Source organism: Myxine glutinosa, chromosome 5 (assembly GCF_964187855.1).
Source record: "Myxine glutinosa chromosome 5, kmMyxGlut1.1, whole genome shotgun sequence".
Lineage (NCBI taxonomy): Eukaryota > Metazoa > Chordata > Myxini > Myxiniformes > Myxinidae > Myxine > Myxine glutinosa.
In genome coordinates, this window is record NC_136265.1 from 958624 (window position 1) to 972211 (window position 13588).

The 13588-nt window shown below is 43.0% G+C and overlaps 1 protein-coding gene across 2 annotated transcripts in view; it reads right to left on the reverse strand.

Annotated features, from left to right (window-relative positions):
* IFT56 (intraflagellar transport 56) overlaps positions 1-13588 on the reverse strand; it is a 182098-nt gene that overhangs the window by 134381 nt on the left and 34129 nt on the right. The window contains exons 3-5 of one of the 2 annotated variants that reach the window (XM_078777484.1): positions 5311-5501; positions 4911-5003; positions 3469-3583 (exon numbers count right to left, since the gene is read on the reverse strand). In XM_078777484.1, coding sequence (XP_078633610.1) covers positions 3469-3583; positions 4911-5003; positions 5311-5343 — 241 coding nt within the window. In that variant the 5' untranslated portion in view covers positions 5344-5501. The remainder of the gene's footprint in view (positions 1-3468; positions 3584-4910; positions 5004-5310; positions 5502-13588) is intronic. The other variant, XM_078777482.1, reaches the window with a different exon arrangement.

Below are 13588 nucleotides of genomic sequence, written 5' to 3' on the forward strand. Positions count from 1 at the left end.
TACTTCGTCGCCTTTGAGAGCACTGCTGCTCGTAACCTCCGCGCACACAGGCCGAGCACGGCTGCTCGTAACCTCCGCGCACACAGGCAGAGTACTGCTGCTCGTAACCTTCGCGCACACAGGCCGAGCACTGTTGCTCGTAACCTCCGCGCACACAGGCCGAGCACGGCTGCTCATAACCTCCGCGCACACAGGCCGAGTACTGCTGCTCGTAACCTTCGCGCACACAGGCCAGCCCCTCGGTCGACTCAACCCCACGGCGGCGTTGTTTCGCGCGTATCGAGGCCGAGCACAGCTCGCGCCTTCTCGGCAACCGCCGAGCGCGCCTGCGAACTACGTACAAGCGTGTATTCTGTATACAAGCGTGTATTCTGGGGGGGGGGGCGCATGTAGCGGTTACCTTATTCGCATGTGGCGGTTACCTTGACCTTATTTGCATGTCCTTATTTGGTAATAATCCACGTGCGCGGGCCTGTGGGACTTTTGGTTGTGTGGTCGTGACGCACGCGCGGCTGTTGGAGCCACGCCCTCCGAAGAGGGTTTTTGGTTTTATATAAGCCGTTACGACTTCCGTTCGCGAGCAGTTTCTGGAGATTTCTGTACAATAAACAAGCTTTGTACCCAACGAAATGGCCTCATCTTCTCACCTTCGGCAACTCCTAAAACTTATGGTTTTTGATTTATTAATGTTTTAAAATATGGCCTCGTGCCTCGTGCCTCGGCTTGGTCTTGGCTAGATGTTAGGCCGTGCGGTTTTCGATGAGTCAAGTTGTCTAAATGAAGGTTTTTGTTGCCGAAAGCAACACCTAAAGTTATAGGCTTTCGGATTGCATGTTTGCTTTAGGCAAATTGCATGCCTAAAGTTATAAGCTTTTGGATTATGTTAGGAAGGGGGTGATGGTTGGCTTATAATTTGGGAATTATGACTTTGTAAAGGAATTCGTTTGGGGAAAATGTGGTTTTTTCTTCGGCGGCCTCACGGGTTTATTTTAACTTGCATTCCATTTCTGTTTTAGGTTTTATCACTGGCGTGGTTGAGCACTGGACTACAACAAATATGGTGAAAATCCCATAAGTTTTGACTAACTTACAGCATTTACGGATATACGACCATTTCCTTAAATGCTTTTTCAGCAGCCTCATGGGTTTATTTTAACTCGGACTTGATTTCTGTTTTTGGTTTTAATAGCAAGGTAAGGTCGATAAAAGCATGGTTAAACAAATTCAGTGAAAATACGATAAATTTTGACTAACGTACAAACTTTAAGGATTTAGTGTGGGAAATGATGACCATTATAACGTTAAGGCAAACCCTCTCCCCTCTCTCTCCCCTCCTCCCTCTCCCCTTCCTCTCCCCTCCTCCCTTTCCCTTCCTGACTCTCCCTTCCTGCCTCTCCCCTCCTCTTCCTAGAGTACCTACCGCTTGAATTACACAAACAAAAAAAAACATTGAGAGAGCCATAAGAATGGTAAACTAGATTCTGCTCAAGCTGCCAAAATAAGTACACGTACAGTCGTACACGTGTCTCTACTGGCCCTTATGATAGCAAAACAGACTGCTTATTCTGTGGGAATAAAGTAGTGACGAGCAAGAGGAGTCCCGATTATGATGATTCTAGCTTTGTTAGAACAGACAACTTTGCGGACAAGATACTTTTAATGTCTAAATCACGAAATGATGATTGGGCATTTACAGTCCGGGGACGTGTCGAGTACTTTGGTGGAGACCTTCATGCAGCAGAATGTATGTACCATCATTCTTATGACTCACATTTTCGCACATTATGTGATATTCCAACACAGCATAGGTCAGGACCAGGGAGCAATAAGAGAAGGAAAGATGTAGGTACTCTACCTCTTCCCACCCCTCCCCCACCCTCCTCATTCCCTCCCCAACCCTCACCTTCCCCTGCACTCTCCCCTCCCTCCCTCCCCTCACTCCCCTTTTCTCTCTCCTCACTCTTCTCCTCCCCGCTCCTCCCCTGTTCCCTTCCTCCTCTATTGTTGGATTTTTGGAAGGACGAGTCCGTAAGATGTTTTTTTGACCACCAACAAAAGTTGGATTTTTTAAAAATTGCTCTGTTAGTGCCGAAGCCTTTGTAGTTATGTGAAAGGTGATATAAAAGGATCCCTGACCCCCGTTCCTTAGTGAGTGGAGGGAAATGTTTATTTTCTTTCCACTAACAAGAGAAAAATGACCACAGTGTGGTCACCAGCTGCGACGTGTAAAATCTTGAGGATATCCGTTGCAATATGCGCTACCAAATTCGACCAGTCATTAAATTATACGCATGCACTAGATTCTTTTTGTCTTTCAGTTCTGGTCCTGTCCTTTGTTTTGCGATGCAACATGCTTCATCAACTGATTACATATAATGTATGGACGTGAATGTTATTTCTGTTAATGTTAATGTTAATTCATTAATGTTATTTATTAATGTTAATTCTGGGTGGCAGAGGGATCATTTGAAATGGGCTTGGTCGGTAGGGGATTTGAAAGTGGGTGTGGTTCTGTGAAAACAGTGGTGTGGTTCTGTGGTTCTGTTTGGTGTGGTGTGGTGAAAGTGATTTGAGAGTAAAAAAGTTCTGTGAAACGAGATTGATATGAAAACATTCATGTTGTCTTTGTTGGTAAATTTATTCTGGTTTCTTCAAACAAATCGCGATTTTAGTCCGCGATGTTCTTACCTCATACCAATGCACGTCTGAGTGTATGCGCATGCGCTATTCAACAAGAGAAAAATGACCACAGTGTGGTCCCCAGCTGCGACGTGTAGAATCATGAGGATCATGAGGATGAGGACTCATGAGGAGAATCTTGTTCTTACCTCATACCAACGCACGTCCGAGTGTATGCGCATGCGCTATTCAAAAAGGCACCCCAACAACAAGAACAACAACGTGGTCCTCTCATTGAGCTGCTCGTCACAGCTAAAAAGGCACCCCAACAACAAGAACAACAACGTGGTCCTTTCATAGAGCTGCTCGTCGCAGCTAAAAAGGCACCCCAACAACAAGAACAACAACGCGGTCCTCTCATAGAGCTGCTCGTCTCAGCTAAAAAAAAGGAAACAATTGATTTCTTCAAAATGCCAACAGGATTAGAAGAGAACTCAGCAATGCCACGTACCCCTGCTAGTCTGTTATAAACATGAGAATCTTTGCAGTGGTACGTCATCTACAACAGTGGTTCCCAAACATTTTTGTCCACGACCAGAAATTTTAAATCACATTCGCCCCACGACAGAAATGGTACTGATACCTATGATAAAAATTGTCAGAGAAAATTACTTCGACGTGAAAACCACCCTGAAAAACCAGGATTTTGAGAACGGTTTTCAGGTTTGGGTCGCAACCTTGGGTTTGGGAACTACTGATTTATAGCTTTGTCAATTGAGCTCAATCGCGTTTTACCTTGTAAAACCATCACGAGACAATGATAGTACGACAAATTAATATCATAAATACCTTTAAGTGCAGTTTCATCGGCCTCCTTGTACATCCCCAAGTAGAAGAAAACACAGGCCAGCTTGATCCAGACCTCAGGACTACAGTTTTCACGCTCCAAACATTTTCTGTAAAGCTGCACGCAAACAAAAAAACATGCAAACAAATAAACATGCAAACAAAAAAGCACGCAACCCGAAAAACACACAAACAAAAAAACATGCAAACAAAAAAACACACAAACAGAAAACATGCAAAAAAACCAACACAAACAAAGAAACATGCAAACAACAAACAGGCAAACAGAAAAACACGCAAACAGAAACACACGCAAACCAAAAAAACACGCAACCAAAAAAACATGCAAACAAAAAAACACAAACAAAAAACATGCAAACAAAAAACAAGCAAACAGAAAAATATGCAAACAAAAAAACATGCAAACAAAAAAAGCATGCAAACAGAAAAACACGCAAACAAAAAAGTACGGACCCAGAAAAACATGCAAACAGAAAAACACGCAAACAAAAAACACACGAACAAAAAACACGCAAACAAAAAACACGCAAACAAAAAACATGCAAACAAAAAACATGCAAACAAAAAACATGCAAACAAAAAACAAGCAAACAGAAAAACACGCAAACAGAAAAACACGCAAACAAAAAAACACGCAAACAAAAAACAAGCAAACAAAAAAACACGCAAACAAAAAAACATGCAAACAAAAAAAGCATGCAAACAGAAAAACACGCAAACAGAAAAACACGCAAACAAAAAAACATGCAAACAAAAAACAAGCAAACAAAAAAACACGCAAACAAAAAAACATGCAAACAAAAAAAGCATGCAAACAGAAAAACACGCAAACAAAAAAACACGAACAAAAAACACGCAAACAAAAAGCATGCAAACAAAAAACATGCAAACAAAAAACATGCAAACAAAAAACATGCAAACAAAAAACACGCAAACAAATAAACATGCAAACAAAAAAAACAACTGTTGCTTGTCGAAAAACTGACGCAAGAAATTAACCTGACACAATCTCCACATATACTCTCACCAGTCAAGCAAATTTGTTTATTCATAAGTTTGTGTGCCGCCCCTGGCTGCTGGTTTGTATCATTAGTCGGAGTGCGGCTCCCGATAATTTTTTATGTGATTCTTCACTATTAAGTGACAGGGCTAAAATTATACATAGCAGGATATCACAAAAAGTTATGGATGGATTTGGCCGAAACTAGGTGGACAGGTTGAGTATATGACAAGGACAAATTGATTCCATTTTGGTGAAGATCCAAATCCAGATCCGGATACGAGAATTTTTAAATTTTTATAAGTGATTCTTCACCATTGACAAAATGAAGTCAAAACTATAAATAGAGAGATATTTCAAACGTTGTGAATGGATTATGACAAAACTTGGTGTATGAATTGGTTAGATGACAAAATGAACACACCTCCATGCTTTTCTTGTAATCTCCAAGATGGAAATGACAGTAGGCAAGCCAGAGATCAACATTTTCTTCTGCATTGCCAGAGTGCTTCTGGAACTGAAAAATGCACAATCATAATAAACCATAATGTGATTTTTTTCAATCTGCGATCCAAAACTCCTTTTGCTTTAATTAAATTTATTCAATAAAATTTAATTTAGCTCTTACACGAGCCTCGATCTTGTATACCAAAGAAAAGAAAATAAGAAAAGTGTCACAAAACCCTAACTTTGTACAACCAATCGACGGCAGGCACGTGAACTCCAAACTTGCATTTATTTCACAAGTAAAGCACAAATAATAAACACAAAACTCAGACCTGCCTGTTCACAGCAAAGCAAATGATGACTGGCTATTCTCTCACCTTTTTCCTCTTCCACTCTACTTTTCCATTCATATATTATACTTGGAAAGAAAACGTTCACGGAATTCTTTCCCACTTCAACTGCTTGTAGTTGCTGTTGCGACCTGGATTCCGAGCAGTTGCAGATAAAACGCCTTTCAAAATATTAGTAAAGCAGGTGCTGGTGCGTGCACGGTGCTGGGGGTACGGTGCTGTGGTGGATGGGGAACGGGGGAATAGTGGAGGGGGAAGATGGGGGACGTTGGCTAAATATATTTTGTGCTCTGAATGAATATCTACTGTAAATCAGAAATCAGAACCCAACACGTATAAATAAAAAGGAACCGAGTACAAATATATATTTATTTTAAATTATCAGTTAGAGCTGGGAGGGAAGGTCAACATGAATTTATCAAAAACTGGATGGGAAAGTTGAACTTCCAGCCTCACAGAGCAGATGTGCCCCCAACACACCACCAACTTTAGACTTCCGGCTGGGTTTTTACGACGTATCTTTTTTTTTTGCCCATATACGATCTACACTCGTGGCCAAAAATATTGGCGCCCTCACACTTTTTCAAATACCTCACAATTTTCTCTAAAAAATAAGTTGAAATTGACGGAAGTATTTGGTCTCCACAATTCTTTATTTCACTTTTAATATTAAAGACCCGTTGTTTTTTTATTCTAAACTTAATATATACTTTTAAATCAGAAAATGGAATTGACAAAATTATTGACACTGCAGTCTTAGTATTTGGTAGCACAGACTTTGGACAAAATAACTGCAGCCAAGTTCTTCCTATAGCCATGGATGAGCTTCCTCAACCTCTCTACTGAGAGTTTGACCCACTATTCTTGTGCAAACTGCTCCAGTTCTCCCAGATTTGAACGGTACCTTCTCCCATCTGCTGTTTTCAGATCTCCCCACAGGTGTTCAATGGGATTTAGATCTGGACTCATTGCTGACCACTGCAGAACAGTCCAGCGTTTTGTCTTGAACCATTCCTGGGTTGTTTTTGAAGTGTGTTTGGGGTCATTGTCCTGCTGCAAGACCCATGATATTCAAGGGAGACCCAGGTTTCTGACAATGGGTTCAACATTGCGCTCCAAAATGCCTTGGTAATCTCCTGAATTCATGATGCCATGAACACATTCAAGCTACTCAGTACCAGATGCAGCACAGCAACCCCAAAACATCACTGAACCTCCTCCATGTTTAAAAGTGGGGAAAGTGTTATTTTCTTTGGAGGCTTCATTTTGTTTTTGGCCCTATCTCTCAATGGTGTAGAATCACTTAAAAAATAAAATAACTCTCATATCCAAATCCACATTCAGATCTTCACAAAAATCAAATCTATTTGTCCATGTCCACCAACACACAACCTGTCCACCAAGTTTCGTCCAAATCCGTCCACAACTTTTTGAGATATCTTGCTTTGTATAGTTTTTGATCCCATCTCCCAATGGTGAAGAATCACTTTAAAAATTCTAGTAGCCAGATCCGCATCCAGATCTTCACCAAAATCTAATCTTTTCTTCCTTGTCACATATGCTACCTCTCTGCACACTTTCGTCCGAATCGGTTCACAAATTTTTGAGATATCTTGTTCACAATCGCACAAACGGAACGACAGACAGTGTTACGGATTCGTCACTTCCATTGTGGTGGTTTTCATCCACTGTAAACATTTTTGATTCCATGTACTATTATTGTTTTCAAAAAGTTTATTGGTTATGAACTGTTTTCAAAAGGTGAAAAGGTTAGAGTTAAAAGAAACCGGAAACCAGATCGGGAACCGGACGACGAAGAGGAAGAAGAGAAAAAAGGCGGAGCAAGTGGAGTCGGACAAGAAGCATAGTTGCTTTGCGGTCCGGAGCAAACGTTGGCGAGCAAGAGTCACGAATGAACTTTGGGTTTCCCAGGAAAGGGATTCCTGCGACAGAGTGGTTATCGCTGTGACAGATTAACCTGCATGTCAGGTTTTGCGATCGATTCCGGAGAGAATCATCGTCTGGCGGTTACGTCTCGAGAACGGGCCGTCGGCCATTTTGACTCACGCGCTTTGTGCGTCGAGTAAGGTTTCTTTGCTTCGCTTCAGCCTTTGCGCTTCGCGCAAGGTTTTGCTTTGCTTCACGTCAGCCGTTTTCACCGCATTCAGACGTATCTGGTGTGTGTGTGTGCAACGCGGATTTTGAAGGTAAATCTGAGAGTCGCCGACTGTGAGCCTTGGAACGTCCTTACCCGAGGGTGTGATTTCCCAGTCACGTGGAGGGCGCCTTTGGATTTCCCAGTCGCCTGGAGGGCGCCTTTGCACAGCTTTGGCAGCAGGACTGTAACTGCCAACCCAACGGGATTCTGGTCTCGATTGGACATCAATCTGACGATCGCTGGAGCGAACCAACTTTGGCTTGAAGCCGGGAATAAGAGACATTGGGAATGTTCTTGGTTGACTCACTTGGAGCACAGTGAGTTATATGTTACGAAACTGATGGTACCATCATAGGACATATATTGATTGTACTTTTGATTAATATTATTGTTGTGCTGTTATTCTTGTGTGATCTTAATACAATATTTGTTTGTGAGTAACAATTATTGGTGTGGCTTCCCCATTGATCATTGACATACAGAATAACACATTTTTCTGCCGTGACTCCTCTCGGGGCTTGGAGGTACACCGTGACCAGGGGGTTGGGGAGGAGCACGTGACAGAAATTGGGGGCTCGTCCGAGAAATTGGGGGCTCGTCCGAGTAAGTGAAATTGGGGGCTCGTCCAAAATTGGCCCAAATTGAAATTGGGGGCTCGTCTTTGCTGACAAAAATCTCGTCCGGGATAGAATTCCATAATAACATTCGTCCGGGATAGAATTCCCTAACATTCCCAAATTTGGAATTTAACATTCCCAAATTTTTCAAAAAATTGGAAAAAAAATTGTGTGAAGGTTAACAGGTGTTAACTGATAGTCACCATGGTGTTTGACGCAGAAAAGTTTGCGTCGTCCCCGAGTGAGGCACAGTTCCTAGCGTAAAAAGATCGGAACTCTTGATATTGGCCAAACATTGTAACTTGGAGGTCCGAGCTCATATGAAGAAAGCAGAGATGCAGACATTGGTGGTAGAATCTCTGGTGGGACAGGGAACATGGACAGAGGTAGCCTTGGATTGGTTACCCGAGGAAAAAGAAAATGTGGAGCTCCGGAAAATGGAGATGCAACTGCAGAGCCAGGAAAGGTTAAAAGAGTTGGAATGGAAAGCCGAGGAGAGAAGAGCAGAGGAAAGGAGAGCTGAAAGAGAACTTGAGGAAAGAAGAGTAGAACAGAAAAGAGAACTCCAGGAAAGAAGAGTAGACCAGGAACGAGAACTCGAGGAAAAAAGAGTAGGACAGGAATGAGAACTCGAGGAGAGAAGAACAGAGGAAAGGAGAACTGAAAGGGAACTCGAAGAAAGAAGAGCAAAGGAAAAAGCAGAGGAAAGGAGAGCCGAAAGGGAGTTAAAGGAACGTGACATGGAGTATCAGAAGGAAGTAAAACTCTAGGAGTTGGAATTAATGGGTGAACAGAGAGAAGTCGTATCCATGCCGGCTAGTTTGACAACTAGTCAGAACACCTGGGATGTTGGTAGGCATGTGAGGCTGGTTCCACCCTTCAATGAAAAGGAGGTAGCCAAGTTTTTTTTACACTTTGAGAAAGTGGCTCAAATGCTAAAATGGCCTGTGGGGTCCTGGACTATGTTAGTGCAAAGTGTTCCGGTGGGTAAAGCTCAAGATATCTATTTGGCTTTACCGATTGACCAATGTGCAGATTATGAGATGGTGAAGAAAACCATTCTCAAAGCCTATTGTTACGGATTAGTCACTTCCGTTGTTGTGGTTTTCATCCATTGTAAACATTTCTGATTCCAGGTATTATTATTGTTGTCATTTAAAGGGAATCGATATTTCTATTTTCAAAAGTTAAAAGTTAATGTTTTAAATGAAACAGGAACTGGACGGTGACGAAGAGGAAGAGGAGGAAAAAGGGCGGAGCGAATGAGTCGGACAAAAAAGGCGAGTTGCTCCGGGTTCTGAAGCGAACGTTGGCGAGCCAGAGGCACGAGCGAACTTTCGGGTTTCCGGGAAAGGGATTCCTACAACAGAGTTGTCATCGCTGTGACCGGTCAACCAACGTGTCAGGTTTTGCGATCGATTCAGGAGAGAATCATCGCCGTGCCGTGCACCACAAGACTGGGTAGTCGGCCATTTTGACTCGCGCAGGACTTGTGCTTCGCTCGCGGTTTCGTCTCTTTTCGACCATCTCCACCGCATTCAGACGTCGACCTGGGGCGTGTGTGTGACATGGCTTTTTGAAGGTTAATTCGTCCATACCCGAGGGTGTGATCTCTCATTCGCCGGTAGGGCGCCTTTGGATTTCCCAGGTGCCTTGAGGGCGCCTTTGTGCAACTTCGGCTGTGTGACTGTATTTGCCATCCACACGGGATTCTGGTCTCGATTGGACATCGTTCTGGCGATCGCTGGAGCGAATCAATTTCGTCTCGAAGCCAGGAATAAGAGACATTGGGGAATGTTCGTGTTTCACTCACTTGGAGCACAGTGAGTTAAATATTACAAAACTGATGGTACCATCATAGGACATATTGATTGCACTTTTGAATATTATTATTATTGTTGTACTGTTATTCTTGTGTGATCTTAATACAATATTTGCTTGTGAGTAACAATTGGGGTGGCTTCTCCCTTGATCTTTGACATACAGAATAACACATTTTTCTGCCGTGACTCCTCTCGGGGCTCAGAGGTACACCGTGACCAGGGGGTCGGGGAGGAGCATGTAACACTATGAATTGGTCCCTGAAGCTTACCGGCAAAAATTCCGGAATGCCAGAAAGAGGGAGAGAGAGACCCATGTGGAGATTGCCAAAATGAAGGAAACCATGTTTGATCGGTGGTGTGATTCGAAGGGGATTGGGAAAGACTTCAAACTGTTGCGACAATTGATCTTGGCGGAGGAATTCAAACAGTGTGTCCACGTGGACATTAAAGTACATCTGGATGAAAAGAAAGTACCAGAGTTGTATGAGGCAGCAACCGTGGCAGATGACTATGCCTTGACACATAGGATAGGGTTCCACAAACCTAACTTCCCGCCTAGAGTTAGCCAGGGGAGTTATGGTAAATCAGGTGCGGAGAACAAATATTCATGGAGGCGGCCTAGAGATGACTATGAGGACAAATCTGATACCGCGACTTTTAGGGATCAGAAGACTACAGTTCCAAGACAGACTTATCTTCCGGGGGGCCCGAGGCAGACCATGAGTTTTTCCTCCGGGCCTACTCGCGCTTTTTGCAAGAAACCTGGACATTTGATGTCCCAATGTTATGCCCTGAAAAGGAAAAATCAGGAGCGGAGTCAGACTAGTACAACTCCGAATGCATTGGCAAATGCGAGAAATCGTCCGTGGAGGACAGTGCCTTGTGAAGGTTCCCATGCCAAAGTTACGGCATCACAGAACAACCTTGTTCAAGAGGGTTACAAACCTTTTATTTCAGAGGGGTTTGGGTCACTGGATGGAGACTTGACTAACCAGAGACCTGTTAGGGTATTGAGGGACACAGGAATACATCAATCTTTGATGCTTGAAGGCATTTTGCCATTGTCAGAGAAGACGGCAACTGGTGTTGGTGTTCTTTTACAGGGGGTTGGTGGCTATGTTAAAGCTCCACTTCATGTCATCCATTTGAAGTCTGATTTGGTGTCGGGACTGGTCACCGTAGGTTTACAAGCCACTCTTCCTGTAGAGGGAATCTCTTTTGTTATCGGGAATGATTTGGCCGGTGGTCAAGTTTCTGGTAACCCGATGTTTGTTAAAAAGCCTAGTATGGAAAATAACACCGCACAGTTAGAACAGGAGTTTCCGGGTATCTTTCCATCCTGTGCCGCGACTCGTGCTATGGGTAGGAAGCGCTCTGAAGAGAAGAGGAACGAACTGACGTCACGCTTTGCACAGACACTTCTTGTCAAGTACCCTGAAACTAAGTGTCAGCACCCACAAGTCAGGGATGGAGGAAATGTTGGCAAGCTCTTTGTAGGTGGACTGAACTTCAACACAAGTAGTCTGGGCGAGATAGCTCAAAAATAGGCCAAACCTTCCAAAAAATATACCATAGCTGTATTTGGTACCATTCGACACAGAATTTTAAGTAGTTTAACATACTCGGAGCCTCACGCTGAGTCTATTGGGGAAATTATTTTATGTTGATTTAAGTAGCGGAGGGTATCGCGGTAAAATGCGGGCAAAATCGAAAATACACAAATTAGGTAATTTTGAAGCTATACTTCATTTTAAAGTACCGAGTAGCCTATAAGGGGGTCATAATAAGGAAGCAGTCTCTTAGAGGCACGACGTGTGCCGTGGTTGTTCTCCATGGGGCAATAATGGGGCAAAAATGTGGGCAAAAATGTCCAAATATTAGGACAAAAGGGGTCCAAAATCCTGTAATGTCAGATTAATGTCTTAAAAGTTTTGTGTTTCTCTTTTTAAATTTCTTTGTGTACTGTTTTATTAGTCTACAATCTACATGTTGTACTTTTCATTTCAGAATACATCAAATACACAGCCAACTTGCATGCGAGCAATATCTGATTGTTATCTGCCTATCCGAGATACCAAGCTTCTGGACACACTCACTACAAGAGGTCATTTCTGTGGTTGCAGGACGCATCATCTACAAGTTACGGACTTCAGACAAGATTGCCATCTCCTTGGAACCAAAGGTAACTTGTGCAATGTTTACACTGTTTGAATATAATAGGGCCGTATATTGCAAGAGTGCATGGAGTGCTCGAGCAGCCCAAATAATTTTGAGGTATACACAAAACAATGTATCAATCCATTCACCAGCTCGTTGAGCACCCCCAATAATTCGATGATACTATCGTAAGGTGCTTGAGCACCCCCAATTCCAAGAAGCCAGCTACGGCCATGCATATGCCCGAACTAAGATTTGATACCCAAAAGTATAGTACAATAATTGTTTCTTCAACAACCAATATCGAGACCTATGTGTACGAAGTGAAACGTAAATAAATCAAACTGATGTATTTATATACCCAGTTTAATTTCATATGACTGGCCCCCGTGGTTGCATTAATGTTCGGAGTTTTCGAACCGGCCGTATGTTGTATGAGCCAGGACTAATATTAATATGTCTGATTCTATGTTTCTATTCTACACTACAATGAAGCAATTTCTCTTTTCAACAGGTGCGGCTCCTACAGATCCCAAACTGGTTGCATCACTTCAGTGAACTGACCTATATCCACCTCACAGCAATAGAGATGGAATCCCGATCTCCCCACTTCGCCATTGATACCTGCATTATTTGCCGCCTTCCTGAACAAGCAAACGATAAACTTAGAGTGCCAACCACAGGATTACAGACAATTATAACCTATAGCGAACTGTTTAACTGCACACTGATCTACAAAAACACCTACAAAACTCGCGGGATCAACAGGCGAACGAAGACAGCAGCAGCATTGTTGTGCAAATCCACGCTAGTTGCCAGAAGACTATCAGTAATGAAATACGGAAGAAGAAGCGATCCGGAAGCACATGCGATGTTGGAGACGTACCCACTAGCAGTAAGGTTAGGCGTCGCTCTAGTACCCCAACTGTATTTAACTGGAAAGACGACTGCTTGTTCTGTGGAGAGTCCTGTGTTCACGATTCACGACATCCCGACAGAAGCATTATTTTTGCAGTGTGTCAAACGATAGAATATAGAGGAGAGTTATTAGAAAGATTAAAGTGCAGAAATGATTCTTTTGCGGAGACGGTACGAAGTCGGCTTCTCAGTTGCTCTGATTTACCTTACCTGCAGCTGAAGCGCGGTACCATTATGCCTGTCGTGATAAGTTCAACATTGAGACAGAGCAGAGCTCCAGTGAACAACAGACAAAACGGAAAGGCCGGCCAACAGACCACGCGCAGATGGAAAGTTTTAACAGACTATGTGACTGGCTCGAGGCAGAGGGAGAACTATACAGCGTTACTGAACTATATCAGCAAATGAAATTATTTTCTGACTCGGAAGATGCCATTTACAGTAGACAGAGTTACTTGAAGACACAGCTTGTGAAAAGATATGGTGACTCGATCGTTTTTGCCGAGCTGGATGGTAAAGCTGATGTTGTTTGTTTTAAGGACACAGCAAGCTCGATTATCGGTGATGAATGGTACCAGAAACGAAATTCTAACTCTGAAGACGATTCAAAACGCATTGTAATTACCGCTGCA